The sequence below is a fragment of the Carettochelys insculpta genome, chromosome 2, assembly GCF_033958435.1.
Source record: "Carettochelys insculpta isolate YL-2023 chromosome 2, ASM3395843v1, whole genome shotgun sequence".
NCBI lineage: Eukaryota > Metazoa > Chordata > Testudines > Carettochelyidae > Carettochelys > Carettochelys insculpta.
In genome coordinates, this window is record NC_134138.1 from 195,131,967 (window position 1) to 195,153,487 (window position 21,521).

Here is a 21,521-nt window from a genome sequence, read left to right on the forward strand (position 1 = left end):
TGACCGGTAGCTGTCTGGTATTGTAAACTTCCACAGAGCAACTGCCACACTTCTCAGCTGTCAAGCAGTTCTCATTCTGGTAGCGCTGCACTTTAGAAAGGGAGACAGCAGTTCACAAAGTTCCATGAAAGCAGCTTTATGCATGCAGAAATTTTGCAGCCACTGCTGATCATCCCATGACTGCAAAACAATGCAATCCCACCAGTTTGAGCTGGTTTTGCAGCTTCAGAATCAGTGCTCCATGCTGTGTAGTCACTCCACTGCTGCAAGCAACTCCGCGGTGCTGCTCTGCAGATCTGTATGTCCATCAGCGCACCTGGAATGAAAGAGCTGATATTTCAGGGGTAGTATGGTCAAAGTGTACTGCATCACAGTGTGGGAAGTGATCATAAAACACTGCGACAAACTTTGAATCATCTCCTGATCTATGTTAATGTTTGTAATGGAGGAGGGCAGTCCGTGTAAAAGTGCACAAAAATTCCATTTGTTTTCATTGGGAAGTGAGGGAAGTGCATTCCGGGATGATAACATCAGAAACCCAGACGCATTAGTGGCAACTTTTTTTCCCCACAACACACCGGCACAAAATCCCAAAAGGTAGCGGGTCTGCAGGTTAGGTACCCACAATGCACTGCTTCCATAGACCAACTTACACAAAATTTTGGGGACACACTAAATTTAATTTGTGAGCTGTTTAGGACACTCAAATTAAACTTTATAAAATCTAGTGTTAAAAAGTCAACTTTAATAAATTCAGCTCTATTCCCTAGCAAACATTCACCATTAGAATACAGCAAGCTGAGTAGAGAGCTGCCTGAGCTATTCAGGAGTGAAACTTAAAGACAAGAATGCAACTCCACAAAGCTACTTAGATACAAAGTTCCCACTGACTGAATGGCCAGTGGGAAGTGCCTGTTTCTGCTCATAATTCCAATCAAACCTTTCTTGCAAGTAAGCAGAGAGAGGGGGGCTTCCTTTATGTTATAGCCAGTAGTTTCATGAGGACAGGTATGCTGAATGTTTTTTCCAGGCCTTCATTAGCCTGATTTGGAGCATTGACTTGAACCCAGGACTCCACATTCCAGGTGAATACCTGAATCTCAGCCTAGTGGGTAAACTAGAGAAGGTCTCTCACAATCTCTCCTGCCAAAGCTGTTCTACTCGGGGCTCGTCTATACTAAATGGATCGACCCAGTGAGGGTTGATCTTCCAGAGTTTGATTTTGCACATCTGGTGAAGGTGTGGCAAAATGGATCTCTGGGGTCGGCAGTCAAGCCCTGTACTCCATGCTATCGCAGAGAGTACAGGAGGTCAGCATGAGAGCATAGAGGCTGGGTTTTCACTAGGGACATAAGTTGACTCTGATGCATCAATTCTAGCTATTGCATATCTGAAGTCAACTTATCTCCCTGTTATAGACTTAGACTTAGACTTAGCATCTACTGTGTATTTAAGAGAGTTTGTGTGTCCGTCTGTCCATCCTTCCGTCCCTGAGTTTGTTTGTCCTAGACAATAAGGCCATGTCTACACTTGGAAAAACTTCGAAATGGCCATGCTAATGACCAAATTGAAGAATACTAATGAGGCACTGAAATGAATATTCAGTGTCTCATTAGCATGCTGCCAGCCATGGCACTTTGGAAAGTGTGCTGCATTTTGCTCGCATGCAGCTCGTCTACACGGGGTCCTTTGCAAAAGAACCCTGCAAACATTGAAATCCCCTTAGCTGATAGGAATTGAAACATCAAAATCCTCAGCTGATAGGAATAAGATGATTTCAATGTTTGCAGGGTCCTTTCGAAAATGACCCCTGTGTGGAAGAGCCATGTGTGAGCAAAATGTGGCACTTTCGAAGTGCTGTGGCTGGCGGCATGCTAATAAGGTGCTGAATATTCATTTCAACACCTCATTAGCATTCTTCAATTTGTCCATTAGCATGGCCATTTCAAAGATTTTTGTAAGTGTGGATGTAGCCTAAGAGTTAGGACCACCAGATTTGGCATACAGTTTCCTCTTGCCCTAACTCAAAGCCAGGTCAGGGGTTGGTTGTTCCAGGACAATGGGGTATGTATGGAATGTGATACTTTCTTATCAAATGGAAAGGGAGGGGTGTGAGAGCAGGGACAGATGTACTCACAAGGGACCATGTGAGGGTAGGGAGTGGGGAGGCAGCTTGCACGAGGGAGAGTTAGACTCCACAATGGTCACAGGAGGGCAATAAACACCCTGCACAGCCCTGTCATCCTGGTCTCCCCTGGGAAGCAGCTGCTGGCTGGCCAGTGTGGCCCCTGTTCCCTTCTTCAGGAGCAGACACTGGCTGGGCTGGCCTAAGATATTCTTCGGTGGTGCCTCCTCAACCTCAAGCAGGTTCTTTTGAGGACACATAAATGCACCTCTTGCCTACTGTGTGGCCCTTGTAAAAGGGGTGGGCCAACATTTGTTCAGTGCCAGAATTCTCAGTATTATTGCTCTGGAGGAAAAGACAGCACCGAGTCCTGGAAATTTGCTGCTGAGTTGCCTCACTGTTAAATATAAAAGAAGAGTGGGCCTAAAGCCCATAATAGCTGATCTTACTTCTATCATAGTACATAGGAACAAAATTGACCTGCATCCTCACCCCCAAAGTTTAATCAAAATGGTCTCTGACTTCCAGCTCAATAAAACTGTTCACCAACTGTTCATCCAGTGAAAACTCGACTCTATAACCTAGATATCAGTAGGGCTTTAATTTTTGTTTGGGTAGGAAAATGCAGATAGGAAGACTGAAGGGGTTGTCATTTCCACTCTGCATTAGTCTACGAAATTGAAACGCAACACAGGTTGTTAGTATCTCAGGATCTCAGCTAACTCTACTAGGCATATGGGAGCATTGCTGACACTATTCCAAAATGTTTCCTCCTTAGACCTCTGAAATTCTGAACTCATTCTTACTCTGAATTCTGAATTCAGTTCTATGCTCTTGGGCTGTCTCGCCGTGTGCCACTTCTTTTGGAACTGGCATGCTAATGAGCTATCTGGAAGATGCTAATGAGGTACAGATGCAAATTTTACACACCTCATTAGCATATCGGCATGTGGTTTGGAGTCTGGAAGAAGCTCTTCCAGACTCCGAAGTACACCTGCAATCGCGCAGCCCACAGGGATCTTCTGGAAGCCCCTTCTTCCCCAGAATTCCCTGGAAGATTCCTGCAGGCTGTGCATCTGCATGTGTACTTCGGAGCTTCTTCTGGACTCTGAACCATGTGCTGATATGCTAATGAGGCACAGACAATTTGCATCCATGCCTCATTAACATCTTCAGGATAGCACACTAGCGTGCCACTTCTTCCGGAAGAAGCAACATATGGAGACACAGACTTGATGTAATATCTAGAGCTGATGCTTATTTTGGTAAGGCAATTCTGCAATTTGTATTCATTGTAACTCCTAAACCTACCTCTCTGAGACTCCCGGTGGCTGGGATATGCAGCAGCCACTGCAAATAAGGAAAAACAGTTACTGTAGTACTTAGAGGCATGTTGGCTGGGTATTCATGAAATCTGCCTGTTTTTCCCACTTCCACAGGACTGTTCTTTTCAGAATGGAATGTGAAGAGCGGTGTCACATGGCCCATTTAGAGCCTCAGCTTTAAATATCTGGTGCTTTCACAGGGCACTTGTCTAGTCCTAACAGCAACTGCTTTTCTAGATTACCAAAGTTCATCTTTTCTGGGATTGCATCCCGCAAATGTAAACACGCAAAGGCAACACTCTTTAAGAATCTCAGTTGCTCTAAGTAACTTTTGCACTGGCTCATAACAGGATACTTGTTAACATAGGAGATAAGAATGCAACTATAGCCATCAAATAACAAAGCGAGGGGGTGGGTGAAGGGGACACCATGATTGATTTCCAGAATGAAGGGCTTATCAGGGCTGTGCTTAAAACTTGCATAATGTAGCGAGGATGTATGTGTGCATAGATGGATGGGGTAAATTTCCCCAATGGAAAAAGGATACACTAAATTATAACACTATTAAATATTTGTTTTAATTTTCTGTCCCATTTTTTATAGTGGTGTAGGAGAGCAAAAGCCTAGGCTTTTGGTGCCTTCTCTCTTGGTATGGTGCTTGAAATAACTGGATATTTTCCGTGCATATCCTTCCTTCATTCCACATCCCCAAACAGTCACTCTGAGCTACTATGACTTATTTTGTCTGAAACTTTCATACCCCCCACATGACTATCCAATAGGAATTTCAGTGAAAGGGACGTTACATCTCCTGTTCCCCCCATATTCACAGCATATGCCGCCATTGTGATACATCCAAGAAGTAGGTTATTTATGATTGCTCCTGACTAGATCACCAAAGTAATAGGTTAGTTCCTCACTACATGACCATCTCCCTACTGTAATCTTTTGAAATATTATATTTATTAGACATATTTGTTATATATTGGCAAAAATGGCTTTGAAAGGTGAGTCATCTGTGCTGGTATTTTTCTTTGGAGATGATGTAAGGTGGGTAAAACTCTATCTTTACTTTAAATTAAATAACATACGGACAACAAATTAAATTAATGTTGAGATTCATGTTTACCAGTATTCAGTTTTGTATAGACTGGTCTGATTGATCAAAAGCAAAAAAAAAAAAAATCCTGATTAGGTATGTAACTAGGCAGAACTGGCTTGCTTCTCATTTAGCTTACTTTTATGGTTGAAGAGAGGCACGTTTTTCCAAAAAAGACCCTTATAGGCACAATACTAATGCTATCACAAATATGTTCTTCCAGAGAAACTGTAGATTTCTGATTTACTTATTGATATTTACAGACAGAGAGAATAAACTGCCCAGTAAAATAAAAATCAGAACTTTTGTCATGAGGTTTTGACAAAAAACTAAAAATACAGCCTTGTAAGAAGAATAGTTTTATTTTATAATACTTCTATATCAATTGATTTATTCTAAGAAATAGTAAAACATCTTCTGATTTCCATTAATTAACTAACTTATGTTCTAGGTCATGTGTAGGCTTGAGAAAGAGAGCCCCTAAAATAATTGTCATGAACCACTATAATTCCATTGAGTGGAACAGAATTAATGTGTGAAGTGTCATGGTATCCTGTGATTTAACTACAGCATATCTCTGAAGTTAACCCTTAAGGCATTTTTATTTTCCAGGCTGTCAGGCAAATGAATGCTTGGGGGATGGAGACATGTACTTGTTATATGAGCCTCCAGAGAGATGATTTTTATCACAATTACAGTTTGGTTGCAGTGTTATCAATCAATGCTGAAGTGTGGGTGTGTTTGTTTTAAGTGCCGATGCACTAAGAATAAAAAAGTTATTACTGGCTTTCACATAGTAACAGCTTGCTCAAACTCAGAAGTACATGTAGCTAATTTAAATTTACTTACCGTATTGGTTTTAAAAGAGTGTGAGTGATTTCTTTCATTAACACACACGCCTTCAAAATTAGAACAAAATTTTAATGGACTAAATACAGTACAGTGCTCTTTGAAAAGCTGATTTTTTAATACTAGTATTTCCTTGTTATGCCCTTGGTATTCCATAGCTGTCCTGTTAAAGCACTGAAGCAATTAGTTTTGAGAAGGCTGATTCTTCAGGGTCCAGTGCTTTCCTGCCTTTCATTTGCCGAAGCTGTACATTTTAATGAAGTTGTTTCATCTGTGTTGCCAAACACTAGAATTTTGCTGCTTCAATTCTAATTATCTCTGTTGGCAAATGCTATGTTTTATTAAAGCTGTCAAGTGCACTGTTCGTTAAAAGTCCACAGTCTGTGGTGTCGTGCACAAAATTAGATCAGCTTTGCTCACTGATGGATTATGTAGAAGTGAAATATTTTCTATGTAAGCCTTGAAAATTTAGCATAAGAGCCATCAATGACATGTTAGGTTTAGGAAAGACATACCTGTGGCTTCATGAGACCTACATATAATTTATTTTCTATATGTATATTAAAACTTCAGTAATCTATCTGAATAACTGTTTTGCCGTAAGTCGGACACCTAGAATAATATGTTATTTATTAAGAGAGCACTTTTCTCTCCTATGTACTTAGAATTAAATATTAAAATCTAGAATTGTGTATGTGATAGTGTGATAAACTTAATTTGATACTGCTTTAATGGAAGCAAAGGCCCTTGTGCAACAGTCTTTCATTAGAGAGTTGTAAATAGCATAGTTGGTTGATTTCCATTAAAAGAAGTATGGCCAAATTTAAATGCTGCTAACCTTGTGCATGCAAAAGATTGGAATGCTGTACACCTACCGTTTCTCTATTACAACTCTATATTTTGAAAAGGTGAATTTGATTACATGCCAGTTACATGAAATATATGGTGCTTTGGTCTCATAATGACAAATTTATTTTACTTCCACAGAAAGTACAGAGTTTGTTACTATTGTCATAACCAGTGGCCTTTTTACAAGCTTTGCTTTTGTTTTTCTTATTCACTGGTTTTCTACAGAATATATCATTAGTCATTGGTTCAGAAAAGGTCAACAAAAATGATTAGGGGTTTGGACAGGTGCCATCTGAAGAAAGATTAAAAAGACTGAAATGTCTCAGCTTAGGAAGAAAGGAGGTGAAGGGGGATATGATAGAGGCTTATAAAATCATGACAAGTGTGGCAAAAGTGAATAAGGAAAAGTTATTCACTTGTTCCCATAACAAAAGAACTAGGGATCACCAAATGAAATTAACGGGTACTAGGTTTAAAACTAACAAAAGGAAGCTTTTCTTCACACAATGCATAGCAGGCCTATGGAACTCCTTGCCAGAGAAGGTTGTGAACATGAAAATTTTAAGTGTTTAAAAAAAGAACTAGATAAATTCATGGCAGTTAAGCCCATTAATGGATCAGCCAGGATAGGTAGGAATGGTGTCCCTCGCCTCTGTTTGTCACACGTTGGAAATTGATGTCAGGAGAAGGGTCACTTTTGTGAATACCTGTTCTGTTCACTCCCTCTGGGGCATCAGGCATTGATCTCTGGCGGAAGATAGGATATGGGGCTACATGGACCTTTGGTGTGACCCAGAATGGCTGTTTGTGTGTTCTTGTGTTAATTTTGTTGTGAATAAAATATATATTAATCTTGGTGTTTATTACTTGTGCTCCAAGCATGCTTCTAAAAAAAAACTTAATTAGATAGAGGGTGGCGGGCTATTGGATGAACATTTATCTTGCTGAAGTATTAGTAATAGCTGTCGGAAAACTGGAAGTCCTCCTAAGAATAAATTTCAAAATTGCTTCTCAATAATACTACTATATGACATCACTTTTCTGTTTTGTTTAATTTTTTAAATTATATTTATACTTTCCAACATAGCATTTAAATATATCAGTCCATGATGCAGTTTTATATCCTTAACTTGAGCAAAATCAGTTCCATAGTGAAGACCCCTCCACACCTGAATTCACAGCTAATAACCACATAATACTTACATCTAGATCCTCAAATGGCCCCACCTTATCTTAAATGCTGTGTTGATAATATGTGGAAAGCGAATATGTCTCCCAAATAATCAGGATCCAAACCATTGAGGAGTATATGGATAAGAGACAATAAGTTGGATTGGACCCAGAAGATGAATAGGAAGGAACAATTTTAAGAAAAGTAACCTATTCATTGTGACTGTTGGCTTGTAACAGTCAGGCAGCTGCATTCAGCATCATATGTAACATCTGAGTGGTCATCAAGACTATTCCAAAGTATATCACCATATTGTGGTGAACAGCACACCTGAGAGAGGTCACTTATGTTTATTCAGAGAGAGAATACCTTGTTCTTGGCCCTCAGAACTAGCTGGGATTTAAAGACTGTGGCCTTAAAGAATTGCATGGTTAAATCTTTTATTTAAGGAGGACTTCAGTCATTGTCACAATACTCTTCAAGTCCTTCCCCGTCTCTAACCTACTGTCATTATTTCAGGTTTGTAGAAGTACAGATTCATATAGTTAGCTAGTTTAGTCTTATCCAATCCTAGTGTCTGGCAGAAATCAAGCCAAAACAGACCCCACATCATCTATTTCTGGAAGAAATATGGGGTGGCCGCATGTCATCTGTATATTAATGGCACTGTAGTCAGAGTTTCAGGAATAATACTCCCTTGAACACACGTGGAACCCACTGTTTCTTAAACACCCCAACTGAAATTTAAAACATTTTAATTGTATTTATATGTGACACAGCTCTAGTCGCAATCTCATAATCCTGTACCAACTTCTTAGTTTTCAAGCTAATTATTGCTGAACACATCAGTTTTTCACACCTTTCAGACTTAGATTTCTGCATATTTTTAAGGACAGGAGAGACCAAACATTTTTCTTTTGATCAAGAACACCTGGAACTTAGCAATATCAAGTCAGAATATTCTGTGACTTGACTGAAGCAATCTGTCAACAATGAGCTGTACTGAGAATCTTGAAACTAGAGATGTAAATATTGTATCTCCATGTATTATATATTAACCTTTTATGAGAATTCTTGCCCCTCATTGTATTTACTTACAAAATAACAAAAGGATATCATGGCTTTCAGTGGCACTTCTAACTAAAGCTAAACAGAATGAGAATAGTCTTTAAGAAATAGGTAATACAATGAAAATATAAATGGGTCCTGAACGTGAGCTGACTAGAAGCTGACAAATTTCTACTCCTGATACAAACGTTCTAAAAGTTCAGGGTTATCCATTGTTTTTGTTCAACTCATTTATGACAAACGGACATGTAAGTTCACATCTAAGGTTTTGTGCAGGTAATAAACTCTTAAAAATCTTTGCAAGAGGTCTTGTTACTCTAATGGTTCCTGTGTAGTAATCGTTGAGTTGAATTTAAAGGAATTGGATAGTTCCCATTTAAAGGGATTAGATATTTCCCATGAAACTTTGTGAGAAAATAGTCTGTTGTTAAACTGGAAGTAAGAGAATGTTTTATTCTTCTTTATTTGTATTACAGGAGCACCAGGACAGTATGCTGGGTAACACAATGCAGAGTGTAATTGCATTATTGAATAATCTGGTTACCCACAAAAATACAAACATGACTTTACTTTATGAACAAGGTATGTGTTTCTTATATTTGGCTTCCTCCTCACTACAAATATTTGCCCATGCATCTATAGTAACATGAGGTTTTCCGCTCAGGAGGCTTAATTGTGTACTGTAGTTTATGGTTACATAGCTACATTAAATCTGGTGGTTCCTAAAGGAGTGACTAAATAAAAGCTAAATTATACCTTTAGGACACAACTTTGTGTAACTACAGTATGGAGCCCAGAGCACATGGACTTTGATTGTAACTGGCCCTTGCACATATGGAGCACACAGGAAGAAGGGAGGCTCCTTGTGTTCTCCTCTACCTTCCTACTCACACCTGTGAAAGGGCCAGTCACGCTATGACTATAAATTTATTTTTTTCTGATTAATGCACCAATCATGCATTGTGCTCTGCATGGACAGTATGATGCTCCAATGAGTCGATGCATTGACTTCAGCAGTCCTAAGTATGAAAATCATCACATAGCTAAATAAAAGGTAGCTCTGGTAATAAAGTGTATTGAAATATAGATTTTTGCTTCAGTTTACAAAATGTAGTGAGAAATTTCTGTTTTCAAATAAGAATACATTTGTTTGAAAGTTTATCTGAAAATTTGAAACGATTTTGCTAGCATGGGATTTTTTTTGTGGCAAGTTACTTATTAATAACAGTACCTTTAGTTTTGTGATTAAGGAAGCATGGACAAGCCAAAAACCCCAAAGTCTGCAACACCGTGCCTGAATTGTTGTAATTTTTGCTACAATAATTCTGTAAATTTTTCTGTGAACTCCTTGGCGCAAGTTCTTTCTTTTCTGTGTTGTCTACAGCTCCAGACATATATAGATTTCTGTATAAATAATAATACCACCTCAAAGAGAGGTTATGGGTCTACGGGCTGGATGGATTGGATAAATGGACTGTAAAGTGGATAGACAGCTGGCTAGATCATCTGGCTTAATGGTTAGTGGTCAACGGTTGGCAGTCAGCATCAAACCATGTGCATCCAGGATCAGTTCTGGGGCCAGTTTTCTTCAGCATCTTTATTAATGACCTAGATGAGGGGATGGATTGCAGTCTGAGCAAGTTGGTGGGTGACACTAAGCCTGAAGGAGAGGTTAATACGCTGCAGGTTAAGGTCCAGAGTGACCTAGGCAAATTGCAGGATTGGGACAAAAGAAATGTGAAGAGGTTCAACATGGACAAATGCAGAGTCCTGCAACTGTGAGGGTGAAGAATCCCAAGCCCTGCTGTAAGCTAAGGGCCAACTTGCTACGCAGCATTTCTGCAGAAAAGACCTAAGAATTACAGTGCATGAGAATCTGGATATGAGTCAACAGTGTGCCCTTGTAGCCAAGAAGGTAGATAGTATATTGGGTGTGTAAGTGGGAGCACTGCCAGCAGATCTAGGGAGGTGATTATTTCCCTTTATTTGGTGCTGGTGAGGCTGCATCTGCTTCCAGTTATGGGCCTTCCATTACAGAAAGGATGTGAACGTATTGGCGGAGAGTCCAATGGAGGGCAACAAAAATGCTTGGGAGGGTGGAGCACATGATATATGGGAAGAGGCTCAGGGATTTTGGCTTAGTGAGTCTACAGAAGAGAGGAGTGAGGGGTATCTAAAGAGGATGGAGAGTAGTTCTCAGTGGTCACAGATGACAGAATGAGGAACGATGGTTTTATGTTGCTGTGTGGGTCATCTAAGTTGTATATTAGGAAAAACTATTTCACTAGGAGGGTGGTGAAGTGTTGAAATGTGTTTCCTAGGAAAGTGGTGGAATCGCCATCCCTTGAGGTTTTAAAGTCCGTGACAAAACTGGCTGATTTAGTTGGGGTTGCTCCTGCTTTGAGCAGGAGATTGGACTTGATGACCTCCTGAGGTCTCTTTCAGCCATGTGATTCCATGATTCTATGTAGAAATTACTGCATGAGGTTTTAAGTCCTGTATCGTACAGGAGTTCAGGTGATATCAGAAAGGCCCCTTTGGGCCATAAAAATATAGAAATGATTCAGGTATTTAAATCCGGTGCTAATAGTGTTTTTATCAGTTTGGGACATGTATTTAATTGAAATATTACATGTAAACAGATTACTTATAATACAGAGGAAACCCTCTAATTTAATTTAATTTAAAAGTTAATTACATTAACACTTTAAATCTGTATATGTGGTAGGGCATATGCACTTATTTTTTCATAATTTTAATATAAGTTTTTGCAGTAATATCATTGCAACCTAGTTTATGGATTCATGTATTTCACAACGGCTACAACATATTTTAAATAAGCCCCACACCATATATATTTTCTTATTAGACTGATGTCTCAAAAAAAGTACACTAATTTCTTGATAAACACTCTTGGGTCCCACCTGCCTAAGTATGAAATCATGTGAATAATATGTACAGATCAGAACATTTATGTAATAGCTGCTTCGTATTTGTTTTGTTTTGGTTTTTGATTAATCGTATGTATTTTAAAAATAATACAAAATAATTTAAATTAAACTAGGACACCCCAGCAAATATCAGCTCCTCCCTGCCTTCTCTGAGGTCTACTGGGGTCCACTCTCATTTACTTTTCACAGTTCTTGGTAATATGCTAGTTCTTTCCCACCTCTAACCTATTTTATGTCCCGTCACTCAAGGTGGCTCATAGCTTGAGGAAATGGGTTAGAAATCAAAACAGAAAAGCAGTTCAGTAGCACTTTAAAGACTAACAAAATAATTTGTCAGGTGAATAGTAATAGAAAACTGTGCTAGTCTGTATACTATCAAAACAAAAAAGCAGTAAAGTAGCTCTTTAAAGACTAACGAATAATTGATCAGGTGAGCTTTCGTGGGACAGACCCACTTCTTCGGACCATAGCCATACCAGAACAGACTCAATATTTAAGGCATAGAGAACCAGAAATAGTAATCAAGGTTGACAAATCATAAAAAAAATTATCAAGGTGAGCAAATCGGGGGGGGGGGAGTCAAGAATTAGATTAAGCCAAGTATGCAAAAGAGCCCCCATAGTGACCCAGAAAATTCATGTCCTGGTGCAAACCATGTGTTAATGTGTCAAATTTGAATATAAAAGAGAGTTCAGCAGCCTCTCTTTCAAGACAGGTATGAAAATTCCTCTTCAGTAAGACAGACTTTTAAGTCATTAACAGAATGGCCCACTCCTTTAAAATGTTGGCTGTCCAGTTTGTGGGTCAGAAGTTTTTTTAAGTCTGTTTTGTGCCCATTAACTCTTTGTCTAAGAGAGTTTGAAGTCTGTCCAATATACAAAGCATCTGGGCATTGCATAATGATGCAAAAGTATTCTTTAATAGGGAAAAAGCAGCTGAGCAACCAGTTTACATGGTTCAGTCATCTTCTGAACCCAGCCTATTTGGTTTTCTTTCGCGTGGGATTCCCTAGTTTTACTTTCCTTCTGAAAAAATGACCATTTGCTTTCCACAGAAGAGGAGTGAGGGCAATGTGGGAAGATGACATCATATACCCACAACCACTTGTGGGGCATTTTTTTCCCATACTGCACCAGCAAACAACCTCAGAATGGTATGGGGCAGAGGGAACAGTTGGATAGGTTCCCACAATGCACTGCTGCAACAGTCAGTGTTTGCTGATTCAGTGTGGCAGCCCTAACTCGACTTTGTGTGGAGGTAAAGATACTCAAATTTGAATTTATAAAACTGATTTTAATGCAATCAAATTTGTCGTAGTGTAGACGTAGCCTAAGATAACACCCCCAATGCCCTTAGGAGCTGCCTAGTCACTAAATACCTGAAGCATAACCAGTGCTTTATTGCTTGCCTAATCCTAAAGTTTATAACTTTTGAGACCCACATCAGTAAGATAATTACAGAAGTAATGATCTGGTAAAGATGGACCCAAAACTTCTGCTGTTGAAGTTAAGATGGGAAGAAGCTCTCCTAAAGCAAAACAGAGGAGCTGGTTAGCTTTTATGTCCCACAATAACTTCAGAATTTTTTCCTGCTACTAAAGACACTTTGACTTTTGTATGGCACTGTCTCATGATTCCTGATTTTTATCACGTGCTCTAATGATCTGGGAGGTAATATTCTGTCTGTGGCCATGGAAAAATGTCTCAATTTCAGTTTTCCCATTTGGAATATGTGGGCCTTTTATAGTTGTTTAAAGATCCTACCCGAGAGTATTCTTATCCCTAGGTTTTGGCTCTCCACCAAAAGACAAGTGGAGCTCCCTACATTCTTGAAATATTTTACCAACAATGCCCTGACACTATGTACATTGGACAGACTGGGCAAAACCTTTGCCAAAGAATAAATGGACACAGAGCAGACATCAAGAAACTCAATACACATAAGCCAGTCTTTGAACACTTCAGTGGAGTGGGTCATTCTGTTAAAGACCTGAGGATTCCTGTCCTGCAACATAGGGAATTTAACAACATATTGGAACGTGAGATATCTGAGTTAGAGTACATATTCAAATTCAACACATTAACACGTGGTATGAACAGAGACATCAACTACCTCATGCACTACAAGGACTGCTTCCTTTCCTTTGATGCTCGTAATTATCTCAGACAGGACAATTAACATCCTCCCACCTCTCACCCCCTTTCTTCTGTCCTATTTGATTTGTCAGTCTTTATTGCATTTTTTTTTCCTTTTTGGTCCTCTGTACTTATAAATGTCAGTCTGTATTGGAAATGAAATTGATCTGAAGAAGTGGGTCTGTCCAATGAAAGCTCATCACCAAATAAATAATTTTGTTAGTCTTTAAAGCGCTACATCCCTGCTGCTTTGTTTAGTTGAAATATTTTGGTTCATGCAGCACAAGTGGTGAGATAAAGTATTACAGGTAATTGTCTCTTGCTTTCCCCCAGCAGGGTGAGAATTACTAAGTTAATATTCGTACAGTGCTTTGAAAATAAAAGGCTCTATATATGCACTGAATGTCATATGAGATTAAGATTGAGGTTAGTCCTGAAAAGATATACTACTCACACTCCTTTTCAGGAAAAAGTGAATTTTTAATTACCAGGGGATTAGTCAAAACCTATTCTAAATTATGCCCTAATGGTACCTTTGTTTTGCTTCATTTATCTTGTGTTCAAATGACACCTCACAGGAATTTAGTGATTTTTTTTTACAGGTGAAACAGTAGCAATTAAAATCTGCTTCTTACTCTGAATATGACCCTCTCTTCAACTACCAGAAAACCAATATTTTTTAAGGCAGATCAGTCATATAAATCCTAGTCATTCCCATTACTTTTCTACTTTTTAGCCTTGGGAATTGACTTTCTCATCAGAGGAGTTGTATTAGCTTATGGATATTATCAAATGGGTTACTCTCTACACCTTAGTTTTTTTCCCTTCCTCAGTCAGTCTTGCATGGTGATTATTTTGGCTGTTCCATATTGATAAACAATACCTTACGTTTTAGTTGCTTTGATTCCAAAATGCTTTATGAAGCTAGCATGAACATATGTAACTGCATCTGTGTGGAGAATTTTAGACTGGTCCATACCATCAGGCTACAAATGTATGTCCCATTAATGTTAACGGAGAGCTTTGCTTAATAATCAGCTCCATGATATGACCTAGATAGAATTATTTCCCAGCTGGATTTCAGTGAGAACATTGGAGCTAGCAGAGTTTCAGCAGTCCCTTGTGAAAAGTATAATTAAGTTTCAAATAACCAAGAATATTTTGGTCATGTTTAAGTCTCCTCTAAAAGATTGGTACTGTTGGAGGTCTCTCAGAATTCTTTCTTTCTGTGTACCAAAAAATCAGGTTTTTGTCTTTTAAAACTTCAGTTTACAAGCCTACTCTCTGCCAAAGTAGATACAATTCTCAAGGTAGAACAAGTTGAAAAATGTCTTTCGACTCCTTATACAAAAAAGAAGTTGAGAAGGAGAATATTCTTAATTTTCAAAAAGTCTCTTTATGTATTAAAGATTCTTCATATTTGTCGTTATCTTTAGCTCTTGGTGATCAGATCTTAAGATTAATAACTTGTGATTATGCCATCTCAAATACACTTAGGCTACTTCTACACTGGGGAAAACTTCAAAATGGCCATGCTAATGGCCAAATCGGAGAATACTAATTAGGCACTGAAATGAATATTTAGCAACTCATTAGCATGCTGCTGACCATAGCACTTCGAAAGTGCCATGGTTTGCTCACGCGTGGCTCATCTACATGGGGGTCCTTTTTGAAAGGACCCCATAAACATCGAAATCCCCTTATTCCTATGAATCCTACTTTCCACAACAATGAATGTGCAGCGCCTCATTAATGTTCTCCGATTTGGCCATTTGGTTTATTTTGTATTTATGTTTGCAGTGCAAATATTTGCATTCTGTGTAATAGTATAAAGTGACCACTGTACACTTTGTATTTCATGTTGTAATTGAAATTAGTATGCTTAAAAATGTAGGAAAACCTCCAAAACATTTACAATATATTTAAATTGGTATTCTATTAATGTTTTACAGTATGATTAAAACTCTTGTTTTAGTCTAGTTAACTTTCTTGCATTAATTGCATGCATAAGGTATGATTTATAGCCTTACATGGAAAATGTGCCAAACTTTACCCTGATGTGTTTGGCTTTGCCGAGTGTACTGAATCTCAAGAACTAAAATGGAAATGCAGTTCCAGGCTATTACCACCCAGAATGATACAACCACCTTTAAAATAAGCCATAACAGCTCTTGATGGCAAATGAGTGTGGGAGTAGTTGCTGTAAAACTGGAAGTATAAAAGGAAAACACACAAGACAGCTTACAGCAATTATTACATCCAACACTATATTAAGAAAACATAATAAGCACTCAAATTGTGAATGGTTATTAAAAACATGAAAGGGCTACAATAAAACTTCATAAAAGGATCTTAGTAACTCCTTTGCATCTCATGAAAGAAAGATAATAATCAGCCTTCACAGGTGAAGTATCCCATTCATATTGTGGTCCACTGCTTTGACTTTTAGTCAAATGTCAAGAGATTAATTAGATTTCAAATGTCTTTATGCACGTCGTATTATTAAAGTCTGTTAAATCTTACATGCTGAAAAAGTAACTCCCCTGGCAGCTACAATTCAGTATTAACATTTTTTAATAAAAAGGTCATGTGTCAGTCTTCTACATTTATAGATCTATAATTTAGTTATAGGCTACCTTCAAAAGGTTCTGAGATCCAGATAAGCCCTCAAAGTCTTATAACTTATCCACACTTTTGGAGAGCATTTTTTCTATCTTTCTTCCACCATAATTGTAGTCCAGGTTCAATTTCCAAAATGCTCCTATTTGACCTGACCTGGTTCTTAATAACAACTCCTGCCTTCATAAAGAACCTCTCTCTTATAGCCTCCTAGTTGTCTTCCTCCTTCTTGTAGACTGGACACTGGCCCTTCCTTATGAGAGAGCCATCTCTCTGACCTATTACATCTTCCTTTGTCCTGTCATCCTGCCTCTGTTGGGCTTCCCTTTAGAGTAATGTTTCCCAAACTAATTTAGCCATTGAATACTTTTGGCTTGGAAAATACTGTTGAAATACGTACATGCTAGTCTGGGGCAGCAGGGGTGGAGGGATTTCAAACTGAAATATTGCTGTATGTAATGCTTAAAAGTTGATTTAAAAGAGTTGGGTTTTTAGATGTCTTTTTATTTTACCAAAAAACAAAAAATAAGAAGAGAAAATCATCTGAATGAACAACTAATGTCCTTTTGATAGGAGGATGGTTAGCAAACTTATAATTCAGTGTAAAAATGAAAAATTAAGTACAAAGCCAAAACAAAACATCAATATAACATCTGAAAGAATGATATTTAGTGTTGTTGTTTTGTACAAAAATAGAAAGGACCATATTGTACAAAAAGGGACTGTTCTTCCTTAAAGCTTAAAAAAGATTTTTATGAAAAAGAAACAATAAATTAGGTAGGGAAAAATATTTTTGTCTTTTTATAAATTAGTTAATTTACAGAAAACTACTGTAAAATAAAATAAGTAACATTTGACAATTTTTGTTAATGGAAGAGTGGTTTTGCATCTTTTGATCATAAATCTGTTTAATATTAGGAGGGATGCTAGAGAGTAGGATCCTCGTATCAGATGTAGCATCAAGTCTATTCCTGTGTTTTGTTTTCATTGACGTGTAATGTGAAAATCCAGTTACATGAAGGTATGTTGTAGCAAGGGAAGAAGCACTTGAACTACGTGTTTTGCCACATTCAGGTATTTTTCAATTAGACTGCTCCAAAAATTATTTAATGGAAGTTCATTAAATTTTTGTTTCAGTTGAGAGTCTGAAATCAAGTCAATCAGATTCTCTTAATCTTGCATTACTAAGCTTACTGGAATGACTGTAATTGCAAATGGATTTCAAACCCAAGCATTCTCATCATTTTTCGGAGGAGAATATTGTATGAGAGTAGATCGCAAGTCATGCAAGTGCTGTGCAATGGCACTGTAACTATCCTCTGTTAGCTGTGTTAGTAGTCATTTCAATCAGAAAGTCACTAAATGTAGGAAAGCGGTTCATCTTCTTTTCTTCTACAGATGAGATCCAAAATTCCAGTTCTTCTTCAAGTGGTCCCCATGGGTGCTCCACAATAAGTGTCGGGCTCGCCCGGCGCCGCAGATCGGAATTCTTCTAGCAGTTTCTATTGGATCGCGCACGTGCCGACGCGCGCCGCTCCCTTGCACGCCCCCAGCCATGTGCGCGATCCAGTCCCCGCCAGTTCCTTCTCAACTGCCATCGGCTGCAGACGGAATCCGCTCAGGCTAAAGCCAGAGTCAGATAAGATAGTTGTTTTTACGTGTAGTTTGTTTGTTTTGTCACTATTAAAAAAAAAAAAAGAGAGAGAGAGAGAGAGAGAGAATATCAGCTAGCAGAAAGAAGAGGAACGAAGGAGAGAGGGGCGGACAAGAAGGCTAGTTAAGCCGTCCGCTGCCCCGCAGGCCGGTGATTGTTATTTGGGGTAAAAAGGCACTGATTATGGGCTAAGTACCCTATTAACAGTAAAGACTCACCGCGATGGCCTCCTCGAGGTTTAAGAAGTGTGAGTCATGCTGCGAAGCTATGCCGGCCTCTGATGGGCATAATGAATGCATTCGCTGCCTGGGGGAATCACACGTTACCCAGAAGTGTTCTCATTATGCTAAGCTGACAGCCACGGCCAGAAAAGACAGAGAGATGAGGCTCAAAATGCTCTTGTTTGATGAGGCTCTCCAGCCGGAACCGCCGGAGAAGCCTCACGCAGAAGGGCCCTCTGGGTTGCGGAAAAGGAAGGCAGCTTCTCTGACCCCCTCGGTGCAGAAGAGGAGGAAATCTCCCTGGCTCGATCCTTGCCAGCAGGCCCAGCAGGCAGGACGAGCGGAACACAGAGTCCCCAGCCGTGAGCTGATGAAAGCAGCAGCGCAGAAGCGCACGTGGCAGAGGCTGAGCCTCCGATTACACAACAGACGGCACGCAAGGCACCGCGAGCACCAGCGAGGCAAGCACCAGAATCGGCGGCGCCGACACAAGCGGCACTGGCCCCCGCAGCACCGCCGGCGCAGGGGCACCTGGCACCGTGCCTACCGGTGCCAGAGGAAACTACCTGTGAGGCACCGCAGCTGACTGTGCCGAGCGCGGCGCCAACAACGGGGCCAAGATCTCCAGCACGGGAAGGGGCGGCGCCCACGCTGCAGGGGAGGGACAAGGCAAAAGCAAAACCTCGGCACCGCAGTCCATCTCCAGGCAGGGCTGTGCTGCCCTTATCACCTAGCCCTCCCCCCGAGATACACATTCCACACTGGCGGGCTGTGACTCCACTGGCTTATCTAGGACCTCCCTCTCCGTTCCTCCAACCAATTTTGCCGTGGCTTGGGCCACCTTCACCATTGCTGGGCACGGATCCCCTTGAGTACTATCACAAACCAGCTTCACTCGCTATCTATGTCGTTGCGGAGGTCCCGCTCTCCCAGACATCATGGGTACACTCTCCGATCGTGGTCCAGGTCTCCATCACCGGGCCCTTGCCCATGCTGCTATGGTCGTCTTCATCATGCTGAACACAGACACCGCAGGTCTAGATCCAAGGGCAGGTCCTCCCCTGCTTCTCAATACCCCAGTGTACACTCTTGCTCTGGGACGGGAACACAGTTGTCTCAGGGGGAGTTAGGTCCAGAATCCCGGGACCTTCCTTCACAATCCTCCAGGGAGCAAGTATATCATCGACTGCGGGAATCAGAGGATTTGAGGGAGGTTTACCCCAGTGGTTCCTCCTCATCCTCCCCAGATGAGGCCATGGCCCCCAGGGATGTCTTTCCCCCGGATGACCTTAAACAATTCCAGGAACTGTTCAAAAGAGTAGCTTTCACGCAGGACATTCAAATAGCAGAGGTGCAGGAGAAGCATCATAAACTCCTGAAAAATTTGAGACCCCCGGCTTCATCCAAAATCGCTATCCCGCTGGACAAAGCCATTATGGAGTCAGCCACTAACATATGGCAGACCCCGGCCTCTATTCCGCCTACGAACAAGAGAGCGGATAAGAAGTACTTTGTCCCAGCCAAGGGCATAGAGTTCCTCTTTAGTCACCCACAACCAAATTCTTTGGTGGTCGAATTGTCCCAGTAGAGGTCAAAGGTGTCTCAGTACAAATCGGGGGGATCGGATAAAGATGCTAAGAAGCTAGAGCTGTTTGGCAGGAAGGTATATTCCTCCTCTACCCTGTTATTGAGAATGGCAAATTATGTGGCACACCTATCAAACCACAACTTTGACAATTACTCCACACTTATTCCCCTCATGGATTCACTCCCGGAAGACAAGAAGCCGCTGTTAAAGGCGATTGTTCAAGAGGGCTATGCAGCGTCACGGACGGGAGTCCAGATTGCCCTGGATGTGGCGGACATGGCGGCACATTCAACAACTACAGCAGTGGGCATGCATAGGGAATCCTGGCTCCAGCCGTCTGGTATCCCCAGGGACCTGCAGGCGAAGATCGTGGATCTTCCCTTTGATAAACAAAAGCTGTTTGCGGACTCAACCGACTCGGTCCTCAACTCCAGCAAGGACTCGAGGGCCACACTGAGAACCCTGGGCATTTATACTCCCCCATAAAAGAAGAAGAAATTTTATCCTCAGCAAAGACGCTACGCTTACCAACCACAGCGTGCTCAATATCAGCAAGGCTACGACCAAGGGCGCCATCAACAGCCGCAGCAGTACAGAGCTCCCAGGCGACGTTCTCAACAAAGCCATAGACCCTCGGGGCAGGCCCAAAGACAACAAGTTTGACGGGTATGTCGGAGGCTGCACAATTAACATCATCACTCAATGCCACTCTCATCTCATGTTCCATCATCGCCTCAAACCGTTCCACTCCCAATGGCAGAAGATCACCACGGACAGATGGGTGCTAGAGATTATAGCCGCAGGTTACACGATCCCCTTCCAGTCACTTCCACCGACGAAGCCTCCTGCCAGGCCTCATCTCAGAGACGCTGCCCACAAGGTGAGGCTCAAGCAGGAGGTGAATCACCTTATGTTCATAGGGGCGGTGGAAAGAGTGCCGGAGCAATTCCAGGGGAAAGGTTTTTATTCACACTACTTCCTAACAGAGAAGAAAACAGGAGGCTGGAGGCCGATCTTGGATCTACGGGGCCTCAACCGTTACTTGCGCAAGCAACGCTTTCGGACGATCATTGTTGCCTCCATACTTACGGCACTGGACGATGGAGACTGGGTTGCAGCCCTCGACTTACAGGATGCTTATTTTCATATAACAATCCACCCAGCACACAGATGCTTCCTCCGCTTCACGGTCGGCAGGGAACATTTCCAGTACAGGGTTCTTCCGTTCGGCCTATCCTCGGCTCCCAGAGTTTTTACCAAAACCCTGGCAGTGGTATCAGCCTACCTGCACAGACAGGGGGTGTTTATTTTTCCATATCTGGATGACTGCCTGCTGAAAGGGGCCTCAAAGGCAGAGGTCTTACGCATGATACGCGTCACTGTGGACATGTTTACTTCGCTGGGCCTAGTTATCAACCTTGCAAAGTCAAAGACCGAACCCACGCAAGATATAGAGTTTATAGGGGCACGCATAAACTCTATCACAGCAAGAGTATACCTGCCCGATGCCCGCTTCCGTGCCATTAGCTCACTGGTGCAAGTCATGACGTACAGCCCCACGGTGCCGGTCCTAACGTGCCTACAGCTGTTGGGCCACATGGCGGCAGCGACGTTTGTGGTACAGAATGCCTGGTTACACATGCGAAGCCTGCAGCATTGGCTGGCGAGTGTTTACAAACCGGCATCCCATACTGTCCACAAGGTAGTGTCGCCCACAACAGAGGTGCGCAGATCCCTAGTGTGGTGGGAAAATCCCAAGAATCTGCTAGTGGGGGTGCCTTTTCACCAACCACAAATTTCTATTTTTCTTACTACCGACGTCTCCCACATCGGATGGGGAGCGCACATTGGCAGCAAGGTGAAGCAA

At 41.1% G+C, this 21,521-nt stretch overlaps 1 protein-coding gene across 3 annotated transcripts in view; it reads left to right on the forward strand.

Moving 5' to 3' along the window:
- Positions 1 to 21,521, forward strand: part of ULK4 (unc-51 like kinase 4) — a 460,156-nt gene that overhangs the window by 283,290 nt on the left and 155,345 nt on the right. For all 3 annotated transcript variants that reach the window (XM_074988237.1, XM_074988236.1, XM_074988238.1), the window contains one exon: positions 8,963 to 9,068. In XM_074988237.1, coding sequence (XP_074844338.1) covers positions 8,963 to 9,068 — 106 coding nt within the window. The remainder of the gene's footprint in view (positions 1 to 8,962; positions 9,069 to 21,521) is intronic.